Source organism: Aulonocara sp. 'chitande type north' Nkhata Bay, linkage group LG7 (genome assembly GCF_057382095.1).
Source record: "Aulonocara sp. 'chitande type north' Nkhata Bay isolate Kocher_YH1m ecotype deep benthic linkage group LG7, A_spYH_male_GT1.1, whole genome shotgun sequence".
Lineage (NCBI taxonomy): Eukaryota > Metazoa > Chordata > Actinopteri > Cichliformes > Cichlidae > Aulonocara > Aulonocara sp. 'chitande type north' Nkhata Bay.
In genome coordinates this window covers 60,183,311-60,207,774 of record NC_141350.1, presented here as the reverse complement: position 1 = coordinate 60,207,774, position 24,464 = coordinate 60,183,311, and the positions used below count along the sequence as shown (strand labels likewise).

General features: G+C 41.7%; 1 protein-coding gene across 1 annotated transcript; it reads left to right on the top strand.

Moving 5' to 3' along the window:
• The first annotated feature begins 4,843 nt into the window (after window positions 1–4,843).
• st3gal2 (ST3 beta-galactoside alpha-2,3-sialyltransferase 2) lies at window positions 4,844–24,132 on the top strand. Its single transcript, XM_086301721.1, has 7 exons — window positions 4,844–5,531; window positions 11,901–11,960; window positions 12,396–12,529; window positions 14,195–14,374; window positions 14,688–14,733; window positions 15,605–15,724; window positions 15,811–24,132. The coding sequence occupies exons 1-7, from the start codon at window positions 5,133–5,135 to the stop codon at window positions 15,982–15,984; spliced, it is 1,113 nt and encodes a 370-aa protein (XP_086157847.1). The 5' UTR covers window positions 4,844–5,132; the 3' UTR covers window positions 15,985–24,132.
• The last annotated feature ends 332 nt before the right edge of the window (window positions 24,133–24,464 follow it).

The following is a 24,464-nucleotide window of genomic DNA, read 5'->3' as shown; positions in this document are numbered from 1 at the left end:
AACAGGAGGCAGTGTAAGAGAAAAACACTGAAATTTTCTGACACCTGTTCACAGCCTTTGCTACAGAAAGAAGGGTGACTGGAGGTATCGGGTGATAATTGCTAGCTGTAAAACTGAGATGGCATCAGACTTGCAGGAATTTGACAGGGAAATTGCTGTGCCAAAAGCAGAAAATAGAGAGAACGAAGGTGGGGGACGTGGGAGAGGTGATTGACAGTTGAAAGTGGTGTGCTCTTATTAAAGCTGGACTGAAATCAATGCAACAGAAGTGTTAGCATTCAGAAAGCAGGGCAGTGTACAAAAACTGGACAGCATACAAATCACAGAAGTCAAGTTCACATCCTGAAAGCTGCTCCTCAGGTGTATAAATGTATTAACACTCAGACAGGTGATGTGTCTGTGCACATAAAAACGTAACATTTGAGCTGCAGCATGAGCAGGACTCTGTGGCATCAATGTTTCATACATTAACCGTGTTGTCTTGCGTAGCGATAAGCGGCGATAACTGAGGAGAAACATGCATTTGTTTAGTGAAAACTGGATGCAGTGAATCATTTAACAGGCGATTTCATTGACAGCTGTGTGGACTCTAAAGGACAGTATAGATAACCGTGGGAAATCCAGTGGAAAATCCTGACAGCTGTTTCACTAACAGCTGCCACGGTGGAGCTCTTTCTGCATTTGTCCTTCCCTCTCTCTCCGAAATGAGTAATAGATACAATAAAGAATGCTCTTGGTTGCATTGGCAGAATTTCCCATTAAAGCCAAAGGGGCAGAGGCGAGCTTCATGCTCAAATTAATTGTTTCCCTTGGCTTTCAGTGACAAATGGAAGGAATTCTAACAAGAATTTATAGGGGAACCTGAAAAATGAATTCGAACAAGTGTGGAAAAGCCGACCAGCTACACCATACTGTAAACGTGCAGCTTGTTGGGATGTTAGAACCTGTGCCAGCTCTATACAGCTGCATATGTGTGTTGTTTATTAATGCACTTTTCCAACAAGTGGGTGTGCAGTTAAAATAAAAAGACCAAGTTATAAAATAAGATGAAAAAGTTCTAGCACAGAAGCCTGTGGACGTATACAGCAAATATAGAAATGCAACTTAACAAGAAAGAAAAATTATGTCAACTGGAACCAAAGTCTGCCCTAGTTCTCTTGCACTGATTAGACGGGTCAAGGTTGGGGACTGGTTTGTGTTGCTGTAACAACTCTGCATCACTTGCTGGCTGCCATGGCAATGCATCAAAAATAGAGTAGTGGAAAATGATCGTTGGCTGCTCGGTGGGTGTGTTGGTAGGTTGATGGCACAAAAGAGAAGCAGACACACATCACATCATATAATTACTTCAGTCAGACTGCTCATAACCTCAAATGATTCAGTTATTACAGCAGAAGTAGTCAGATATCGGTGTCTAGGCTCCGAGCTCATCTCTCCTCGCACATGTTACACATAAGATTGGGGAGAGATGAGTAAATGTCCCCCCTGAAGCCGACAAATGGATGCTGGGGCAGTGGAGGGGTTGAAACAGCAGGCAGAGATGAAGGGAGAGGTGGGAAGTGTGCAGCTTAAATAGACAGCCAAATTGGGAGGTTGTGTTTGGTATATTATGTGACTAGAGTGAGCAGGTTAAATGTGCAAGCTTTGCTCCATTTATCACATCCTTATAATTAAAGGTGACAAAGAGGAGAGCATTCCACTACACAACTACATATTGGGATATGCAATAAGAATTTGCAGCCCTTCGTTTCCCAAATGATGTCCCTCCTTATTTATAATGAACCGCTATAAGGTTTGGCTTTGAGAAAATGCAAGAGAGGGGCTTCAGCTACCACTTGCCGATTACACTGCTGATTATTTTAGATTTTTTAATCCACTGAAGGCTTAGCGTGTGAAATGGCAGAAAATGAACACGACAACAATACGACAGATGTGATGTGGCTTCCGTTCTGATTTCCTTCTTAAATTGCATTCTTGCCTTAATTTAAAGTACTCATCTGGAAGTCCAGTCCAGTGTCTTTTAATTATCATTTTCAATATTATTATCATTGTTGTTTACAGCAAGAATCAACTCAAGAGTTTAAAAGCTTAACCAAAATCCCCCACAGTGATTATTCAGTTGCTAATCTTTCTGTAGAGCCAATGACGTTAGGCAGTTTAACTCACATTTCCTCATGCAGCCGCCTTCTTACAGGACGAATAAACATTGCAGTTCTAAAAATATTTTTGTTTAACCAATCCGCCAGCAAGAAACACTTTCTATTGTGCTTTTTTTGTGTCATTTCCCAGACACGGGCGAAATGTGTCCAAACACCCCACTGAGTTTAAACCTTAATGAGCAGGACTTAATTAGTCTGTAGCCTCAGTTGTCTCTCTCTCAGTCATCTACACTGAAATATTGCTGTGATGCAAAATTGTGCAACCTGACATTTTATATTGAGCTTAGTAAATGTGCCACAGATGCGCGATCATCCAGTACAGCAGCAATAAACACAGAAGACAGCCGATATGACAGGAGTTTGTTTATATGAGGGGCCTGTTTCTCTGCTTAGTATTCTGCCCCCGCTCTTTCAATCTGTATGCTGTCAGTCTGTTTCAGCATTTCCAGTTCAGCATAGTGACATTTTGAAATGTATTCACTTCCAATCAAGACACTCAGAAACGGGGGACACCAAGTCTTTCGTCCCCCCCTTCCCCAAATGTTCGCCCTTGTCTGTAGTGAGTGAATGTCTGAAAGACAAATTACGAAAGAAGAGCAGAATCAAAGTAAGAATGAAAAGAAAGGGAGAAGAGAAAGCAGAAATAAGGAAGAGGTTAAATGAGATGGCTTGAAGTGAGTGGATCAAAGAGGAAGATTAAAGATATCGATGCGGTTAATGAGACTAATGGCGTTCTTTTATCCCTATTTCTCTGTTTCTCCAGGTCTTCCAGCTGAAGAGGAAGTGAAACTTCTTGTTGGACATGGGAGCTAAAAGTTATGAAACACTGCACAAAACCAGATACGGACATTTGATCATGAAATAACCAGTTTCGTAGCTTTGCTGGAACCAATGATTTGCAGTTTAAAGATCCAGAGACACTTAGACATTAACATCTGCTTTTTAGAAATACAGAAGCATAACTTTCTCTGCAGGTGAGCAAAGCAGGTGTTTTTAGGGCATCTAACGAACATGAGCAGGGCAGACAGCTGGCATAAAGTGGGCGCTGCAGGGGTCCTAACCTTAGATTACAGTTTAACAGATTAGAGCTAAGCAGCAACCACCTTAAGCTCACCAGCCCCATGAAACTCACGCTTCTAGCCAACAGAGCATGCACAAAAACATCTGCACACAAACACACACTCACTGGCACAGCTGTAGAACACAATTAAATTAGTGCATTTGGCAGACGGTGTGCAAACCTAGCTTTGCACCATACACACATTAAATCACAGGCATAAAGATGTGCACATACACACATAGTCTGGGGTAGAGGACAGATGCTACGCCCTCCCCTCCTCCCGTCATCCTCTCAAAGCCAGCTGGAGAGAAGATGAGATTTGGGGCTGATTGGTTTTGTCTATTTTTCCATCACGCCCTGTGCGCCTCACTCCATCCACCACTTTCGCCTTTCCACGGCGCAGCCTCATCCATGGACAAATAGTCATCATAAAAATCTGACATCTGTACCAGTTTGAAATGAACAGTGACAGGACTTCTTGACTGATTTTTATTTCTGAACTGTGGATGCCAAATTGGTGAAACATCAGTGAGGTGATAGAAGGAAATGCTGTATTCCTTTACAGCGTGTGATGAAAACTATCGCAAAGGGTTCTTTTTTATACACTTCTTTTTCATTACAATTTCATCATAACACACAAAGAACTGAAACTTTCTATACTAACTTTTAAGACGTTGTGTTTGAGGAGAGCGTAAAGAAGAGCCACATCAGAGGAGAGCTTTAATCTTAACGCAGTTGTTCTCAGTCAAGTAGCTCAGCGTTCCTCAGTGGCAGATTCAGACAATGGAGTGAAAAAGGTAAAAGAAAAAAAGGAGAGACCTTGAAAGAGGGTGACACTGGGCGAGGTGAAACTTGATAGAAAGACAAAAGGAAGAAAATAAAGGAAAAACTGGATTTTTTTTTTTATTGTCAAGGGTGGCTAGAGCAGTGATGGAACACCCTTCAGGGCAGACCACCTCCCTTCTGCTGCTCCTCCTTCCTTCTTCCCTCCCTCTCTCCACCGCTCTCGACTAGTCTGCTGGCTGTCTTTGGCTACGTCGCTTCAGTGCAAACAGAGAGACGGAGGGAGAGAGAAAGCACAGCGCTGCGGCCAAGCTCAACATTCACACAGATGGCAGAGGAAACGAGAAAGACCTGCCGCATCCAGCTGTTGGATTTCACTGACGATGGATACTGCAGTTAATCAAATAAAAAGAGGCAGGGAAAAGTGACAGAGATCCAGACAGAGGAAGCCAGGAAAGGGAAAGTTATAAAGTTCAAAAGAGGAGGGAGTGGACGAAAGATACAAAGGTGCAAATACGCTGGGATTGTACTCGAAGCTGAAAGAGAGATCACCTCACACTGAAAACAAAGGACCTCTGAAGCAGTCTGGCTCCAGTTGTGTGTGATTCAGCGGCGACTCCTGTGTGTGTGTGTGTGTGTGTGTGTGTGTGTGTTCGTGTCTGTTCAGGCGTTTCAGTGTGTGAGACAAGTGCATGGCTGTGGAGCAGTTAGAGAGAGAATCCAGCGGGAGACATAGAGAAAGCGTAGGAGCTCCGGTGAGCGAACAGCTTGACTGTGAGACAGATCGACTCTGACACTATCCTTTGTATTTTTGTGTGTGTGTTTGTGCGTGTCTTTGACAGACCGATAAAGGGAGTGATTGTGTGGTCCATACTGGCAGCCAGGGGCTCGTCCCAGTCACTGTGACCAGACCGTGGTGGTTGCTTAGTGGAGGCACAGGAGGAAGAGGAGGAGGTAGTTGTGGGCTGGGGACAGTGGCAGGCCCAGGGGTGGGGACATGGCCTTGGGGGGGCCGCATACCGTCCTCCACCCTGCACCGGGACAGACGCTGGGGCTGGGGGTCCTGGAGCGGGGGCACATCCAGGGGAGCTCCCAGAATCTCAGAGCTCAGGCCTTGGTTAAGTGGAGGGATGGTTACAGGTGGAGGTAGTACTGGGGTAGGAGGTGGAGCAGAGAAAGGAGGCAGAGTGAGATGTTCCCGCAGAATCTGGGTTCTCCTCGGCTCCCTGGTTCTCATCTTTCTCACTTCCCTATTCTTGTCCGTGTCCCTTCGCGGGGGCGTCGGATTCAACTACCTGGAACCACCCGGGTGGGAAGAGTCACGGCGTGTGAAGCTCGTGCCCAGCTACATGGGTGCGCACCGCCTGTCATCACCTGATGCCCCACAGCAGAAGACGTGTGCCTGTCAGCGCTGTGTCGGGGATCCTGGAGTTTCTGATTGGTTCGATGAAAACTACGACCCGGATATCTCTCCTGTTTGGACAAGAGACAACATGCAGTTACCCTCTGATGTCTACTACTGGTGGGTGGTAAGTAACTTTAATCTCTAAAGTTATGTAAGTTAGTAACAGTCTGGAGTGTTTTTCTTTTGTTTTGTTTTTTTCACATCAGCTAAAGCAGTAAATTATTGTAACATATCTCAAAGTCTGGAAAATTAATAACCTCCACAACCAGGGCTCCTACATCTTTGTAAATCTGTACTATATTAGGTGTGGTGACGCATTATTACATGTGCAAGTTTGTTTTGTTCCTGACATCTGTTTGATTTTTTTTTCTCAATATTCGAATAAAGCAAAGAGCCTATGCCCTCAATATACTACAAGTTTAATAGCTTAGCTTCTTTGCATATATACTTATTGCTCCTAATCGGTAAATATTAAGCTCTATCCAAGAGCGTGTCAGCTTAGCACAAAGACTGGAAGGCTGGAGACAGCATGGCATTTCCAAAGTAAACAAAATCTTCTTAGCAGTTCTTCTAAAGCTCACTGATTAACAGGTGTTATCGTGTTAGTTTGTTTGCCCCCTTCTAAGTGACAGCACATAATCCCTTGTAAAACCATTATAGAATAAACATGCAAGATATAAGATTAAGATTAATGAACTTTTAGTTGAATTTTGAACACAGCCTGCGTAGTTGATTCCACTGCTTCCTGTTGTTATGTTAAGTGTCTGGCTTTATAATTAACATACAAACAGAATAGTTTGTCCATACGTGATTGATACAATGTGATGTTAATATTAGCAGGGTTTGTGCCTGCCAGAGCTAAATCTCACACTGCTCCTAAGCACTAGAACAAATGCTACAGCTGTTAAGTTAGTTAATGTGTCTTATTAGCATACCGTTCTTGTTTTCACACATGTAAAAATACTTTAAATGATTGTTTTTTAAAAACGTAGTCATAAGGAACCAGAAAGAAATGTTATGAAGTCATACTTTGTCCATTCTTGAGCTATTCGTTCACTTGTGTTCATTAAAATGCCGACTTATCCCTCCACGAGTTACAGCAGCCACAGTTTTCCTGGCAGAAACCCTCAGTGTCATACAGTCTTTAAAACAACTTCATTAGGTAAACTTATAATGTTTACAATGGTTTCATTTGATTGTTGGTATATTTACATGTGAGCAATTAAATAATTTAAAGCCAGGATCTGAATTCACTTTCATAATTATTCATGGAAAAAATCCAGCAATAAGGGCAATAAGTTCTCCACCGCCTGTCTGAGCTCTTAGCCCTTTATCTCAGTGTTCCAGGGTCAGATGTCCCTGACTGGAAGGGAAATTGGTATCCAGTGCATGCTACCACAAGTTCATGCAAATTGTAGAAGTTTCCAAATCAGAAATTTAAAGTTCTACTTATAAATGCTATGCTGCGTTTTTTGTATATGTGGTTTAGTTACTTGTTTTGGAGTAAAACACCTGGTTTGCATACTTCACACTAAATCTGCAGACTGCGTTTGGGTGATTTAATGTTTCTAACTTCATAAAGCGAAACACAATAATAAGATCATGTATTATACTACAGCATATAGCATCATTCTCCTCTGAACCACAGTAAACAAAAATAACTTTGTGCCACTGTCTGGAGCACTATCAAGCACTTTCTATTTATGTATATAGAGAGCGTGGGGAGCTGCAAGTTACATGGAAGACATAAGTTTATAGAACACTAACACAGGGGGAGTAACACATAATAATCTTGTCCTCCTCATCCTGCCTCATCTCTGAGCCAACCAATCCCCCTCTTACAAGTCCTACATGCTTCTCAAGTATCCCTGCCAGTCATATGTGATGGTATTTGTGGAAAAGTGGAACAAATAAACAAGGTTGGCCTCTGGGTTTTCCTTAAAATGTTTTATAGTAATGTGTAAAAAACAAACAAACAAACCCCAGAATGAGGTTTTTTTTTTAGTCAAGTGTGAGACACAGGAAGCACTTAAAGGATCATTATGTAAATGCCTCCTTTTAGTTTGATTTGTAACTATTTACGTACATGCGTTGTCTCTCTATGTCCACTCAAATCTAAGTGCAAATGTGTTTGTGTGCATCTGCAGTAAGTGTCATCCAGTTTAGTGTCCTTCAGTGGCCGGGTTAGACTCTTATTTCAAAGCCGAATCCTCAGCTAAGCTCTGAAATGGCAAAAAACTGCAAACACAGGCCAACAGCTGCCAAGTCATTAGGTCACACAGGGTAACAGGGTGGTGATGAACTGGCGTGGGGGGGGGGGAGTGGATAGGAAAGGAATGGGCAGATCTAAAATACATTTATATTAAATTATATTAATTTAATTATATCAAATGTGGTTTCTGAATGTAATTAGTCCAGAAATGTAATCATCTGCTTTTAATGGACTTCCAATAAGTCACATTGCTTGACCACTGTAGGCAGTCATTTTAATGAACGACTTGTGTTGGTTACACCACGTATGTAATGTTGTTATTGCTTGATTTCTAATATATAGCATATACCTTGTGTGTTTGTTTGGCACCATGAACTCCTGACCTTGAAGACCCCTTAACTTGAGGTCTGGAGTGTAGTTTTGGCAGATATGTTAAAATCATTGCTAATGCTAATGGGGAGGACTCTACCTATCTTAAAATACCTTAACATTTAAATTTGGAAACTTCATAGAGAGTTTCCATATTTTTCTCTAAATTTAGAATGTTCCTTAAAATATTGTAAGAATGAACATAATGTAAATTATATTTATTAGCCTCCTATGAAGGCAAAGACAACTCACCAGGCTTTGGAGAGATAAGTGTTGTAGACAGGCAGCTGTCCTTGTTTCTGAATTACTGCAGACACAGTGAAAAGTGCCAGTTTACGTGTTGTCTGCATAAATTTAGAGTAGAAAAATGTCACAGCACCCTGAATGAAGCTTAACAATTTGCCCAGAGTGATCACAAGGCATGTAAATAATTACATTCAAATTCATGCGGCCTCTCCTGCAGAGGGTACTGCGGAGAATAAAAACTTGACTAGAACTTAATTAGAATATTATATCTGTTTGAAAAGAGAAACCCTGCATATCACAATCAAGAATTGTTGGACTGCTGGAATTAGTTGTGCGGAAATTTGCTGAGAATTACAATCGCAGACATACTCCAGAGTCTTTAATTGAGTCATGCGTGAATTCTGACTTTTTCAAAAGAATTGACATCAAACCTAAAAGGCAAGCCTTATTTAGCAACTACACAATATTTATTCTCTCACACTGCAGTCAGCAGATTTCCACTCTCTAATCAATACATCCATTTTAACTTAACAGGAATTAATGGATGGCTGGGTGGAGAATGGAGAGAGGAATGGCCACAGACCTCAAGAGTAATAATGGCTTGCTGTCTAGTGTCTTGCCTGCTGTTTATATGGTTGTGTTTCGAGCTAGTATTATCTTTGAGCGCTGTAATGTAAAGTAAGGATGACTTACAGTCCTTGCATTTGGGAATCAGAAAACAGAAAAAGACATTGTTTCCTGGTAAAGACTTTTATGAGGCAGACTTCAGCAATTCACAGTAGGGATCATCTGTGTAGCTGCTCCCTAGTCAGTTACCTCCTTTTATTTCTTCTGAGAGAACCTCTTCAGTCCAAAAGTGATTTGTTATGGGAAGTCTATGCACCCGATGCAACCAGTGAAAAAAAACACTTCTCCTTTGTTATTTGATTTGTTTGTTTTTAGTATTGGTCGACTTTCTTTTATTCCCAAATCCAATAGCAGCGCTATAAAGAAATGAAAACAAGCGATTAATGCGTATTCGTGATTGGACCTCTTCAATCAAACCTAATGTGCAAATGTGTACTCCTGCCTCAGGAGAGGCACAATGCAAGCACGCAGTGAAAGAAACATTTTAAGCATTTCAGTCTGTTGCTGTAGACACAAACTCTCCAATGTTATAATTGTACTTTTTAAGGTAATTTTACAATTTCTTTTAAAATTTGCACACTGGGCATCTGTCTCTAATTTTATAACAGGGCTAATTTTGAATATCTAATGTGGCTTCTGGAAACAGCAGTGAAATCTTGTTTCAATGGAAAAAGAAAAATTAGAGTTCCTTGGATGCAGTTGCCAGGAAACTTTGGGAGTCAGAAGACGGCTGACATGAAGGAAGCTCGACAGCATCCAGCTATGCTGCCAGAAAACAAACGCCAAAAATTAGTAGCCCCTGAACAACAGCGGTATCGAATGCCAAGCTGGCTCTGGCATCGTGTATGCAGTCAGAGACCGAGGAAGGCAAAGGGATGGATGGATCAAGGAGGATTGAAAAAACAGAGACAAAGACACAATAGCAGAGAGGCAACAGCAAGAGAAACAAAGTCAGAAGGTGTGAAAGAAAGATTAGTGGACTCTGATCAGGGCTTATGATCTGCCTCGTGCACAAGCAACCCAGAGAGAAAAGGAGATGAAGATAGACAAGAGGAGCAGCAGTAAGGCAGAGCGGAAAGGGGAAGTTAAAGAGCAGGAGTTAGACATGCGGGCAAAAAGGCTGATAGAGAAGATGCATGAATGAAAATCTTGAAGACTGAGATCTGTGTTGGAAGAAGCGAATTAAGGGCACTGGTGGGTGCAAAGGAAGGGGTGACAAAGGAGTGTGAAAATGAAGATTGCTGTGTGTGGGAGAGACAGAGAAAAGATGGTTATGGATAGGAGGAGCCATACTTCAGCTGCCAATACCCCGATGGATATCCATAGGATGCCATAAACTGCATTCTTTGTTTATAGGTTGTTGTTTTGTTTTGTTTTTTTACATTTGTGCAGGTGCTTGTTTTATCTTTTCACGCATGATTGCACATTTGCCTGTGTGGTTTGGCAGATGCTCAAATGAGCCAGGATTTATTTTTTGCCTCTTAATTGGACAACTTCTGTTTGTTAGTTGGTAAGCATCATCATACCACAAAAGGGCACTCAAACCGTGATCCAGAGAAATGAAAAACACTCTTACTGACATGAATAAAGCAAACAATTTTTTTTCTTAACTGTAAACATGTGGCTTCAATATACTTCATGCCCTTTAAGATCACTTGTCGATGTAAAGCGACTGGTGCCTGCCCAAGAAAGCTTTGAAGTTAAAGGATAAGTTAAAAAACGGGCATTTCGTGAGTTAAAGCTTTAAAAATGAAGGGTGCCTCCATGCTAGCAACACTGAGAGGCTATAATTAGGCACAGCAATGCTTTGAGCTAAATGCTAATGTCACGATGCTAACATGCTGGAAGCGATTAACATTTTAAAATTACCATTAAACCAAAGCAGAGCTGAGGTTGATGAAAATCTGGTTAGTGTTTGGAGGGGCGTTTTTTGTTTTTAAGTATTTGATTAAGTGAAATTTACCAAATCATTTACCAAGAAATTAATATTTTCACATGTGGCAGGTGACACCCAGATTGTTCTGCTGGTGCTGCTGTCACTTTTTTCGCCTATAGATGAAACTAGTTTGCACGCTCAAGGACTCAAGAAGTAGTCACGCCCATGGTCTCTTACCATAGTCTCATGTGTTGAAATGCCATAATTTATTATGAGGACAAACATGCCAAGACGGTTTAAGCGCTTTTTAAAGTTCACCGGTTTAAAAGCTATTAAGGCTTCACATTAAAACGGCTTCAAAAGTCAGCAGCCACAGGTCAGAGGGTAGACTGATACTTCTGTGCTCATTTCAAATGTGCCCTGTAAAATGGTGGAGCTTTTAAGTATGGTAATTTTGTGAGGTGCCGTGCTTTATTTTTTTTCTAAGTGACCTTCCTCATTAAAATTATAATGGACTCTGTTTAAGCTAAAGCGCTTAGATTATTATTCATGTTTTCTGACAAGCTGATGAACAATGCATTAAACCCATTTTCACAGTAGCCAAAGGCAGGAACTTAATCTGAGGGTGTTTTTTTTTTCAATGTAAAACACCAGTAGCTTCACATTTATGGTGTTATTTATCCATTAATCCTCTGACAGACAGCTAGCTTAAGAGCGACCTATTGTATCACTCTCCTCCTCTCTTCATCTTTCTCTGAGCTATGTTTAGATCTTATTTTTCCTCTTCTGTGCACCTTTACATTTACCAAATCTTTTTTTTTAATAATTTACTCTGAAACAACCTTTGCTTTCTTTTCTTTTTAAAAAAGATTTTCTCACTCCGCTTGTTTTTGACATGTGGACGGCAATGCCTCAGCTCCTTTGACCACAGTCTGACTGCATCCTGTCAGTCTGACACGTAGCTGTTACCTAAACACACACGCACACACTTAGGCACAAGCATCTGCTTATTTTCTCTTGAATGCAGGCGAGTGCATGCATACACATGCACACGGGCACACAGAATGTAACTAAATTTAAAGTCTCTTGTCAGATATGATTTGTCTGCAGAGGAGAAACTACACATCCTAACTATCTCTCTCTCTCTCTTGTTCTCTCTCTAGATGTTACAGCCCCAGTTTAAACCCCACAGCATCCAGCAGGTGCTGCTGAGGTTGTTCCAGGTATTTTATATTATTAATTCATCTTTCCTTTGCCGTAGTGCTTTCATATCAGCCAAGTCATTAATTCAGACTTCCGTCCAAAGACTGAGTGGAGGGGGAGCAGATTGTCTTTATTTGACATTTGGTTTATCTCAAACCTGGCTCATTCCTCTCCAGCGCGTCCGTATGACTTTTTTATATTCGGACTCTCAAAGCACTTAAAGTGCTTTCCCATAAGGATGTAGGTTTAGTCTGGCTCCCTTAGGGCTGAAGTGGTTCATGTATTTTTCATGGAGATTCTCATAAAGAATTCACCCCAATATTGAGAGCTGCATGTATTTTCACAGTCAGGTCTGAGCTGCAGTTTAGGTCGTTTTATGTGTATTTGTGATGTATTTAATTTCCTCCGTAGCTTCGGTCCAGTCTGCTTGATTTAATCATGGTTGTTTATCACAGGTGATTCCCGGAAGGTCGCCGTACGGCTCGTGGGATCCGGGACGCTGCCTGCGCTGCGCTGTGGTGGGGAACTCCGGGAACCTTCGCGGGGCCAGATATGGCGCAACCATTGATGATCACAACTACATTATGAGGTGAGAGAGACGGCTGCAACGGATAGATGAGCAGAGCAAGACAAAACAGAGTGGATGCAGGGCACTATTAGATAAAAGCACGACTCAAAGAAGTAAAATTATGCTGTAAGACCAAAGCTTGGAGGTGAAGGAGGGAGAGGAGAGGAGGGAGACAGCTGGAGGGAAGAAGAAAAAAGAGTTTATGTGGGGATTACACTGTATTCTCACTCCGCTCAGTATGTGCCATTAAAGTTCCATCATCATAGCCATCTAGATTGTGTGTGCATGTGTGTACAGGATGGGGAGGTGTACTTACAAAGAAGCAAACAGCAGATATGTGTGCGATAGCAAAAGTAATCCCAGCGTTTGTGTCCCGAGACATTTGAACTTATAGGCTGCGTCTCTGTCTCACACACACGCCCATGCACAGAGGCACATAAATCCTTTTGTGTCAGTCTGCTCCCCAGCTGTTTCCGAGCCGCATTGACGGATCACAAAGCCTGATTGTTCTTAAACAATCCAGCTCATGAGCACAGCTATATGTAGTTTCCTGCACTGCGCGCGAGTTAGTGTCGAGGACACATGCCGGTGCCATGAAACACTCAGCAGGAGTGACTGATATAATGTGTTTTTGCCTGCCATAGGCAATGGAATCCATTAGAGCTGCATTCTCAATAGACCCGTGTGGGCAGCCTGCAACTTCCATCTCCTGCTACGATTTCTTAATGCTGTGCTTTGATTTTCATTTGTTTTTCAACCAGCTTGACCCACAAAAGTCCCCCTCACTATCACCACCCACCGCCTGTCTGCGTGCTTTTTAACTCCTGCTGTGTGAACAACATCTGTTTTGTTCACTGGCATATGGTAAGGTGAAGTCAGTAGCCACCTTTTTAATTCCAAGTGCAACCAACTGTTTACATAAACGGATCACTCCTCCAGACAGTGAGTCACAGCTACTGTAAATACAATGAATGGCTCAAACGCAGCTGAGCGATTAGTTACTGTCTGACTGATTTTCCTGCATATAATATACATTACTGTATACTCTGCATATGTGTACTTGATACAGTGTGACTGTGATAAACGTAAAGTGTTTTCACTGCTATGGGAGCTGTGCTATGATGTAGAGAACAAGTAAACAAACAGTCGCTGAGAACAGCGCTCTATAGGTGAAGAACTTGTTTGTGTGACCTTGAATCAAACTGCATTCAGCAGCAAAACACTGAAACACTGAAATCACCTCAGCTGTAAAGTGTGACAAACTGAGCCCATTTTCTTTTATGACATGCTTTATTTTTACTTTATTTAAGTTAAGCACATTTTAAACAACTGTATTGTTTGCTCTCAAACTTATTTTATCAGTTACAAAATTGCTGAATAACACGCAAGCTGATATCTGTATACCAATATATCTGCCATAGACCCATAATAGCCTAAATTAGTATCTATATTGAGCTCTATGAGGTCATGAAGTCATTCTTCAAGAAATTGATTCCAGCAACATGAGCAGGAATTGCATCAGGAATTTGGCAAGTCAGTGTGAAATTAAATCCATGTGAAGGTACTCTGGCACCAGTTTGAGTCCAGCTGGAGGTAAAACCCAAGGCCTCACACACCAATTTCTAACAGCCTGTGACCTGATGATGTTCATCTCTCACGCTGTTCCCCCATCACACTCTCTCCTAGGATAAATCTGGCACCCACAGTGGGCTACGAGGAAGACGCGGGCAGCCACACCACTCACCACTTCATGTACCCAGAGAGTGCCAAAAACCTGGCAGCCAACGTCAGCTTCGTGCTCGTTCCCTTCAAAACACTGGATCTGGTCTGGATCACCAGCGCTCTGTCCACGGGCCAGATTCGATTGTAAGACGAGACACGTGCACGCAGATATGCATAAGCATGGATTAAGACATGTCAAATACTGCTTGCAGCACAGGGATGTTGAAACTTGCCATTTGACTTCAGGGCACACAGACACACAGAAGAGTATCTTTGGGGAATAAATAAAATTTTCTTAACACACATGCACTGACACGTGGAGTGGAGATGTGAGAAGCCAGAGAGTTTTTGGGGTGGAACAATCTGCCAGCTGTCAATCATCCAGAATTCATAGCTCCAGCAATCACATAAAGTGCTGATTGAATGTAGTCAATCAATTTCTCTCTCTCCCTCTCAGTACTTACGCTCCAGTGAAGCAGTTCCTCCGAGTAGATAAAGACAAGGTATGTATTTTCATTGAGTGCAATTAATTTTGGCCATTTTCTCACACACACACACACACACACACACACACACACACACACACACACACACACACACACACACACACACAAAGAGGGAACCTGGTCTGCTACAACTGTTTCGCCCCATTCCCATTGTTGATGAAGGATTACAGTTGGATTATAAACCCTTCCTTTGTTTTCACTAATCTGCTCGTTTTTGGGTATTTTTAATCCGTGAAAATAAATAAACTCAGACTAATCCCTGTCATGTGAAGACTTGGCAAATATCTTCGCCTGGTCAGAGACTCAGTTTTAATTTATTTTAAAAAATTTTTTACAGCATCTTTGTGGCCGACCCAAAATTATAGATTTAAAAGACTTACTCCCCCACTGTGGGTGGGGGAGTAAATGGGGTTCTAAGCAGCCTCTCTAAGCCCAGTTTGTTGCAGACTTGAGTATCACCTAGAGGTAGATGATAAATTTCTAATTACTATTCATTCCCTTAAGAAGTCCTTGAATCTTTCACAGTGATCAGAACTGCAGGGAGTATTAAAATTTAACTTGTTCTGTGGGACCGGTGGAATATGCAGCGTCTATAATATGCACGGGGTTATCTTCCCTGTGTTAAAGTGCAAACATCTGTTTAACAACCTTCATTTTGATGAGGAATGACCTTGAATTTTACTCAAGTTGGAACGATGTGGCTTTGTAGTTGAAGCAGAGGTCTGCAGGTCTCGCTGCCCGAGGCGGTGCTTTTAAATAAACAAGAAATTCCACAGTTTTCTTGTAGGACTTTTGCTTTGATTTCACAGTGAATAAGACTTTATCTTATGGTATCTTCCCTTTCTCTACATGTCCCTCCATGACCCAGGTCCAGATCTTCAACCCAGCATTCTTTAAATACATCCACGACCGCTGGACTAGACATCATGGCCGCTACCCCTCCACTGGGATGCTAGTGCTGTTCTTTGCTCTGCACGTCTGTGATGAGGTCTGTTCTTCTTCTTTCTCTCTCTGCATTTGCATCAACGTGGCACTTGTGTCCTATGTCTTGTTTTAACTTCTGCTCTCCTCTAGGTGAACGTGTTTGGTTTCGGTGCAGACAGCCGTGGAAACTGGCACCACTACTGGGAACAGAACCGCTACTCCGGAGAATTCAGGAAGACCGGCGTCCACGACGCAGACTACGAAGCCCAGATCATTGAGCGGCTGGCCAAAGCCGGCAAAATCACAGTCTTTCCTGGAAAATAACCAGCAAACCAGCCTGCATATATCTAAAGTTTAGTGTTAGAGGGCTGGTTCAGCAAACAGACACTATACAGGCTGCTTACATCATGTTTTTGCTTTCACTTACCTGCACAAGTTTAGGTTCTCAGCTGAAATAAAACCAAATGGCTACGGAAGACGAGACAAAGTGATCACAGTTGGTACTCAACACTTTACTCCGTTCACTTTCCCCTCATATTAAATGAATGCCCTCTGTTGAGCTGCAGGTCGCATCTGTTAAGTAGCTACGAACAACTATTGTGTAGATCCAACGTGACTCTTTTCGCTGCTCTAAAAGTGGGAGTTGAGACTCAAATTAGAAACAAAAGGCTCAGGATTTCACGTGGGCTGCGTTTGGACTGAAAGTCAAGGCAAAGGACAGTACAAACACAGGTATGAGGGCCCATGGAGGAAAACCTAACCAATGACAATAAATACTGACTTTGTTTGCAGCGTGGAGGATGCTGGAGAAGGAAACGGAGGAAAAACATGTCCCACTTTTGGACTAAATCCAGAGGAAATATTCACCTTGGATGACAACCTAATCCTCAATAAATAACAGAGACACGCCATCATATGTACTGAAAAGACGACAGTAGCTGAACGGTCAGCGTCTAGAGAAATGTTGTTCTACATCGTTTGTTGTTCCCCTTGTTAGGTACAGACCTTCAGAAAAGGCTGAGGTTGCAGACGCAAAAGTGTAATGTTGGACATTTAAAGGACGCCAGAACTTAAAAGGCCACTTCATAAACAGTTGTTCTTCTCAAATCTTGACAATTTTCACTGTAAACTCATATTTATGTGGTTTCTACTGGAGAAGACAGTGTTATAAGGACTTTGTCTGACAGTGATGGGTTGTAAAATGGTTCCTTAAAAGACAGTGTGTGATTGCTCTGGGTTTATAGCATATGACTGTCCTCTAAAGTCCCCAGAGTCCTTACAGTCTCAGCAAGGCATTAGCACCATGCAGCTGACCCACAGAAGCACAATGGAGACTTTTGCCTTTCAGCCATTCTGACTCAGAAAGATTACTGCAGCACTAGCACCGCATCATGCTTTTAAATGCCACAACAACCACAGGCCCCTGCTACAGCCTTTATTCACATTCAGACTCGGAGAGGAAATGTTCTGGGAGAATGACGCTTTGACTGTGGTGAGGCCAAAAGCCCATCTCCGGGGATTTTATGTTTGGATGGAGGCATGCTGGTGTCTGGGCCCCGAGTTTAATCCTCATGTGGTCTGTCCAGGTCTAATTTGGGAGAAGAGGACTAAAAACAAAGAGCTGGGGCTTGTAGAAACAGACTGACAAAGCCGGCATGAGAAGCAGAAAACGAAGAAGGCGTCGCGTCGCTGCTGTTTATGTGCAGCCGCTTGCACAGTGCTACTCAAACTCACCGCTCTGGTTTGGAAAAGATGGAGAAGCTAAGACTTCTGGCAACCTCCCACACCTCAGTGGAGTTAGAAACTGTTCGGAGCACTTCATCCCAAATTAAGGCCCATTTAATGGAGTGAAAGAAACCTCCACCAGATATTAGAGTTATTAACTCATAAGTAGCTCAGCATCATTAACCACTAGCTCCAGTCCCTCTTCAACCAATTAAAACTTTCAGCTGTGTCTGGAGGGGGCGGAGCTACCAGTCGCCTTACACTTGACCTCTCTGCCATAAAACTGCACATCCTGTCCCGTTGTTTTCATCGTGATGACATCCCACCCCCCCGCAGAACGCAGAGTTCATGCTTAGCTTTGTTTGATTTGAGGGATTTACAGGATCACCTTAGAAAAAAAATGTGTTTCTGTCACCATCAAGTAGTAGTGATTTACTTGTGATATTCGCCATTGTTAGTTGATATGTCTTTAACAAGAAAACAAGCAAATGATAGTTTAGGATGTGCTGCTAGACCATTTCTAGAGGAGAGGTAGATGGGCGAAAGTATTTGGTTTAAGCTGAGGTTGTAAATTCATCCTTGGAGATGTGGTCATAAAGAGGTGGAGGCTGAAAATGAAAGGTACTCAGGGTTCCTACGCAGGTCTGTAAAACATGAAGAAAAACTGGCAGAGTGAACTCAACTCGCTCTTCACTCGCACCTAATGCAGTTATACTGATTTGAATCATTATCGTAAACGCAGCATTTGTACTGAGAGCTGTGGCTTTGAAACTGTATGTGCTTTTCTTTGTTTTCTTTCATATATATAATGTTACAAATATGGATGCCCATATTAAATATTGCCAAATTTTCAAGTAATAAGGTAAGCTTCTATAAAAGTAACTGCTGTGAGCTCTAATCCCAGATGTTACACAGTTCTAAAGGCTTAGTTTAATGTTTTTTTCTGCTCTTGTGTCTATCTGATGTCAGCTTGGTGCATATTTCCTTATATGGTCAGCCACAGCTCTGGCTTTCCTACAATCCGGATGTTCAGTCTGACGTCACTAGCCGTGTCTGGGCCTAAACTCCGCTGCAGGTCCATATATCAAATGATCACTATGGCATTACTGAGAGTTGAAAAACTGTCTAAAGTCTTTCATCTTTAATAAAATGATCAGCGTTCTGCTCTACCAGGTGTAACAATTGAGTTTAACATCCAGGCATCCATGAAAACGGAATTTATGACATTTAACGGAGTTAGAAGTTAGCAGGGAGTTAGCTCGCTAGCTTCTATCTAAATACAATATAGCATGTCCTGACTGCAGGGTTTTGGAAACAAATTAAAATGTACAGCTCTGCTATCACTTCCAGCATAAATGAAGACAGAAAACTAGACAGCAGTGACGTTTGTAGGGTTACTGAAGTTTGGCTAGCTGGTATATAATGATGTGCTATGTGACCGCTAGCGACACAGCTATGTTAGCATAATATAAACAAGCTAACTTTTTTTCCACTCGATAAAAGTTAACGTGAGTGTTCTCGGTGGTCAGGAACAAATGTAATTGCATGGCAGGATGCTGTAAAAGGACCAAACTTCAGCCAGGAGAACAACTGAGATAATCCATCCACAATACGAAGTTAGTCATTCATATACTGCTGCATGGGCTGGGCTGTAGTTACACCCTAAGGTTTTAAAAACTGAGCTTAAATAAATGATTAGTGGTAATAAAAGCCGAGGGAGGTCAACAGTGATCACTGACTGTTTTAGGAGCTTTTTGAGATCAAATAGAAGAAAATACATAACATTAAACATGTTAACAACACAAAAGCCATATTAAACGCAGACTACTTTAGACCCGGAAGTAGGATTCGTCGCGTCATCACTGAACAACCAGATAAGAAGGCAAGGGTGCAAGACAGCCAATCACAACAAAGAGGCCAGAATGTTTCATTTAGATGATGCGCTGGGTGGCTATTTAAGATAAGATAAGATAGAACTTTATTAATCCCTCGGGTGGGTTCCTCTGGGAAATTCGAAATATTTAAAGGGCCAGTATAAGGTAAATTATTGAAAACATTTTTTAAACTGCTAATCAAGCAGAAACCACAACAGAAAATGAGCATTAATGGCCCCTTTTAACATTTTCTTTAAATTTCTTTGATAATATTTCTGTCAGTCACAGGCTCGATTCAGTGGTGAGTTGTCAAACTGTAAGTCATAAATTACTTAAAGGGTCTAAACACTTAGTTTCAAATTTACATATTTCAAAAATAGTATTAAATATTTATGAGGAAACCAACAACATTCAGAGTTAAAGGCATCCTGTGGAGTTTTTGACCACTGGCAACATTATGGAGCAGCGTGTCCTGTTTTCATACATCTAAAATTAGAAAATGTAGTAATATAATGGTTTTCCCTGCTGATGGCTTTTAGTTTTTTTGTTTTGTTTTGTGTTTAAATCAGCTTTGTTAATGTTTTACGAATAGGAAAAAGCATTGAGCTGGGCTGTTAGATCTGCAGGATATGCTTACAGAGAAACAAAACCTCTGCAGGCCCTGTCGCCGCTGTTGCTCTATGAGGTTCCCAAAATTCACCAGCAGTGTTTTTATGTTTTTTGTTTTGTTTCATCTCACATTTTTCCACATCCGGCCTTCCTATTTTAACCCAGAGCAAACAGCACAGACAGACTCATAGAGCATGCTGCTCTGTGAGAAAAGTGCTAGGTACAGCTTGAATATTTTTCTTTATGAGTCAGCGTGTATTTAGTGACTCATAATGTGGCATGCGCTGAGTTAAAATACCAAATCTGACACCCCCCTAAAAATGGTTATGAAGATTTGTCAATAGAAGCTGCGTAGGAACTGTGAGCGCCAACTTCTGCAGCACCTGCTTCATCCATGTGAAATAAGACCTGTGTGAGAGAACAATCACATCTCTCCGAGATTGTTGTTATAACTTCGGGGATATCATCCCCTGACATTATTACTGAGGTATGTTCTTATTAGCTGTTTTACATTTTACATGTACTTTAACCAACATTCTTACTGAGAACGATTAAAGAGTATCCATTATGCTTTACCTAATTTTCTGTCATATATATATATATATATATATATATATATATATACTGTTACAGAAGTGGATGCTCATATCAAACATGGCCAAAATTTCAAGCACTGAGGTGAAAAAGGCTTCAGCCTGCTCTAATCACCCAGTTTCAGACAGTTATGGGGGGGTCTGTGCCTAATTTGTTCGTCTCAGCTAATCAGAAGAAAGCTGGCTTAAAGGGAAAAGAGCCAACACTGGTTGTTTTCAGTGGCAAGCTGAAGACCCAGTATATGATAAATAAAGATTACTTTGAGCTATAAATCATTAAAGGCTATTGTGAGAGCCCAAGAATAAAAACACAACAAACATGGAGCTGGAAATGAGCATAAGAAGTCCACTTTAAGCTGTGCCTGTGCTTCTGATATGAGCTCCGTTGGTGTATTACTGTATTGTCATTGTACTTGATTTCAGTGTTTTTCTTCTTCTTTGCACATAACAGATTTTACAGGATGTTTTGGTGTTGCTGTGGCTGATTCTGGACACTCTTTATCTCTCTCTCTCTCACACACACACACACGTGTACACTCATGCTTTCGTGCCTTGTCCTGCTGCTGGACATCCTCTCGCCTACAGCTGCTCCATCGGCAACACACACCTGCTACCATTTGCCATTTTTTCCCACAAACACGTGCACACAAAAGCACACACATGCACATCTTCTGGCTGAGAACTGTGCCTTCTGAGCTGTACATGCACACACCTTCATGAAACACGCTCTTCTGCCTTCTGGTCACGGTACAAAAGTCCCCTGGTGTTCACTCCTTACTGTCATTGTTTTCTAAAGATGGCTGAGGGAGAGATGTAAACTCGTGATGCAGCGTGACTCACGGTGAATTCATATTGGGCCCTTTGCTTCTTTTTGGGACACAGGGTAGATACTCGTGAGGCAAGATAGACTGCAGACGGAGAGAGCTTGAATCTGCTTTATTCAAGTCCGCGACTCTGCGGGTACCTGTCCTGTTCTTGTCTGTTTTGAAGCACGCCGCGAGTGTAAAACAGCAGATGCAGATGATAACAAAGCAGCTAAAATCGTAGACGTATCACTGTACTGCTTCTGTGGTGAACTTGAGCCTGGTTCGGTGTTTTCTTAAAATCGTCAGCTGCCACATTCAGAATGAATGTGTAAATTGTTTTGGAGATAATGTGGCTTTTATGCAGACATTATTTATGTTGCTCTCCGGTAGCAGTGTAACACATTCCTATCAAAAGCCGTAACTGTAACCCCCCCCCCACAAACAGACCAGATCTTGTTCTGACATTGAAACAGTTTTCAGCTTCCTGGCTCACAGCTGTAGACCTGAACATCGTGATAGAAAGAGATAAGTGGCAGGGCGATCCCTTTCGGGTGTACCAGCCTAGATTAGTGTGGAGTTTTTCCCTCCACCTACATGACACAGATCTAAAGTAGGTCTTTTCTCTGACCCAATACACTCATTTTTCTTTTCTCCTGGAGAACCAGTTTTCTGGTTAGGTTCTGTGTTGTAACTTTGTAGGAAACAACTGACAGCATTTCAGTTAAATTTGTGCTTGTGTGCTTGTGCTAGGCTGTGAAATTTGATTGCGTGGCTCACTGAGGCTGACTTACAGAAAATGCTGAGTTTAAACTGGACTGATTTAATACAATTATACAATAATTTTAGATCGGACTACCCCGACCATCCCTGTGCTAAAAGCTGATTTGTTCGTGCTGTCAGTGGAATCCAGGTCCCCGATACATCCAGGACTATTTTTACTCAGTTTTGTCTCACGTGTCATGTGCTGCTGCTCGGTGAAGCCACAAACATCACCCAATTACTGATCGCCTGAAACTATGTTATCGAGCTTTGTGACGCTGCACGGGGAGTTTACCACACTTTCCATTTTCGTGGATAGAAACAGAGGCACATTAAACGAATTGGCTGCATTGTTTATGGGGTAATCAAAAAGAATGAGTGAAGGGAACTAAGACCATTTCAAAACACCAGATCAGCGAAAAAAAGGAAGCTGGACAATAATGTTTATAGCGTCACATACAGAAATTTTAAAGGGAAAATCAGAAAACTCTACCAAAACCTACCAAACTGTAGGTTAATGTTTGAGTTATAATGATTTTAATTGTGGACTGACCTGCTTTCACCAACATGGATTAGGAGATTTGGCTCCCATGCAGCAATACGGCAAATTGTTGCCGGGCACTGAACCGAAAACTAATGAAGCTAACATAATGCAGACTGGTGCTTTTGAGTGCTTTGTTTTAGTGTTACACATTTAGTAAGAAAACTGTTTTTCCCTGAAAGATGGAATCTGAACCCCTTTGTGCTCCACGTATTTTCTACCCATTAATATGAACAGACAGTTTGGAAGCGGGACCAGTGGAGGAAATTCAGGTGGGGTGGAACCCAAAGACTGTTTATAGAAGAAAGAAGTAGCCACTGTGACATCACTCATTTGTTAGTGAATGAGATGAGCGTTTTTGAAACCAGCAGTTTTAAGAGCAGGCCATATCTGGTGGACACTGCTCGTTGGTTCACCACGTGTCCGTTGCACAGGAGATAAACACCGCTTCATCATTATTCTGGAAACTAATTTGAACCATAATTTGCAAAATGAACATTATGTTTTCAGCTAACAGTTAAGACCATTGACTCACAATAAAGGTACTTAAAAATGTGATAAATGTAACATATTTATCCATTGGCGCGCTCTTTAAACCTGAAGCTATGCCCATCTTTTATATACAGTCTATGTTCCCATAGACAGGTTTTAGTCTTTAATGATAAACAAACAAGATGCAGCATGTTAATAAATGAGCTTTAGAGGCACTGGTATGAGGACAGATGAGGCATTTTGAGTTTTTGTCAAAAAAAAAAAAATCTTAAATCATTACTTAATTTGACAGGAACAAATAAAATTGGATCAATTTGTGGTTGTCTAGCAGAGGTAAATGATAGATAACCTGTGCCGGATTAATAGTTTAATTCATTCGCCTCGTTCTGTTTCTTTCCATTTGCTGTGGTTGAATCTCTGTGTCACTCTGAAGTAATGGAGAATAGCTTTGTGCAGTAGGGACAGACATTGCACTGGCTGTTTGAAAAAGAGTTTGTAGGAACAAATACATCATGATCAAAACACTGCCAGTGCTGGCTGTTGGCATCGTTACATCGCCGGCTCCTCCTGCCAGCCTGCTGAGGTGGGAACAGCCACAAGCTGCTCCTTCCTCATCAGTTCACTGGTCTGCACTGAACAGAAACGGCTCTTTAGCAGCAGCAGCAACAGTCAGTGAGCTGCAGACAGCCCATGTCAGACTGTCTCTGTGGATTGTAACGCCAACACTCATACATACCTCCGTTAGCTGTTGTCCCAGTACTCTACAGTGAGCTAGACAAAACACCAGTCTTATAAAGTAGGCTTAAAGGCTGCTTAGTGAATGCATCTGTCGCAACAACAAAACGAGTAGTCAGATATTTAAACACTAACGTTTGGAGGGTTAAGACCTCTCCATGTGGACGGTTTCCCGTTATTGCTGTATGGATTTGTCATTGTCTAGTCCGGCTTTAATGTCTCATTCCTTGGTAGGAATACCTTTTGGACAACATGTATTTACTGCACTCAAACATCTGTATGATATGTGAACAGACTCTTTGTATCTTATGGCATTGTACAAATAAAAGCTTCATGAAAGATGAGGTTAAGGCCTGATGCTGTGTTTGTGATGCCAAATGGTCAAAGGATTTGTAATGATAATAAATCAGTGCTGATATAGTGTAAACAACAAAAGCTTGTACAAGGTATGCAACTCTCACTTCTTTTAACAGGTCATATTGGGTCACATTTTTGTTTAGTAGCTGATTGTGTCAGTATCAATAGACTATAAGAGATAACCTCAATTTGAGTTTTGGCTGTCACACTCTTATCTTTTTTAATCCAGTGAGAGCTGGATTTGAATGTGAAGCTCATACATTAGCAACTGTTCAATCATAAAGGGCCGTTTTCCTGCAGATTTCTACACAAC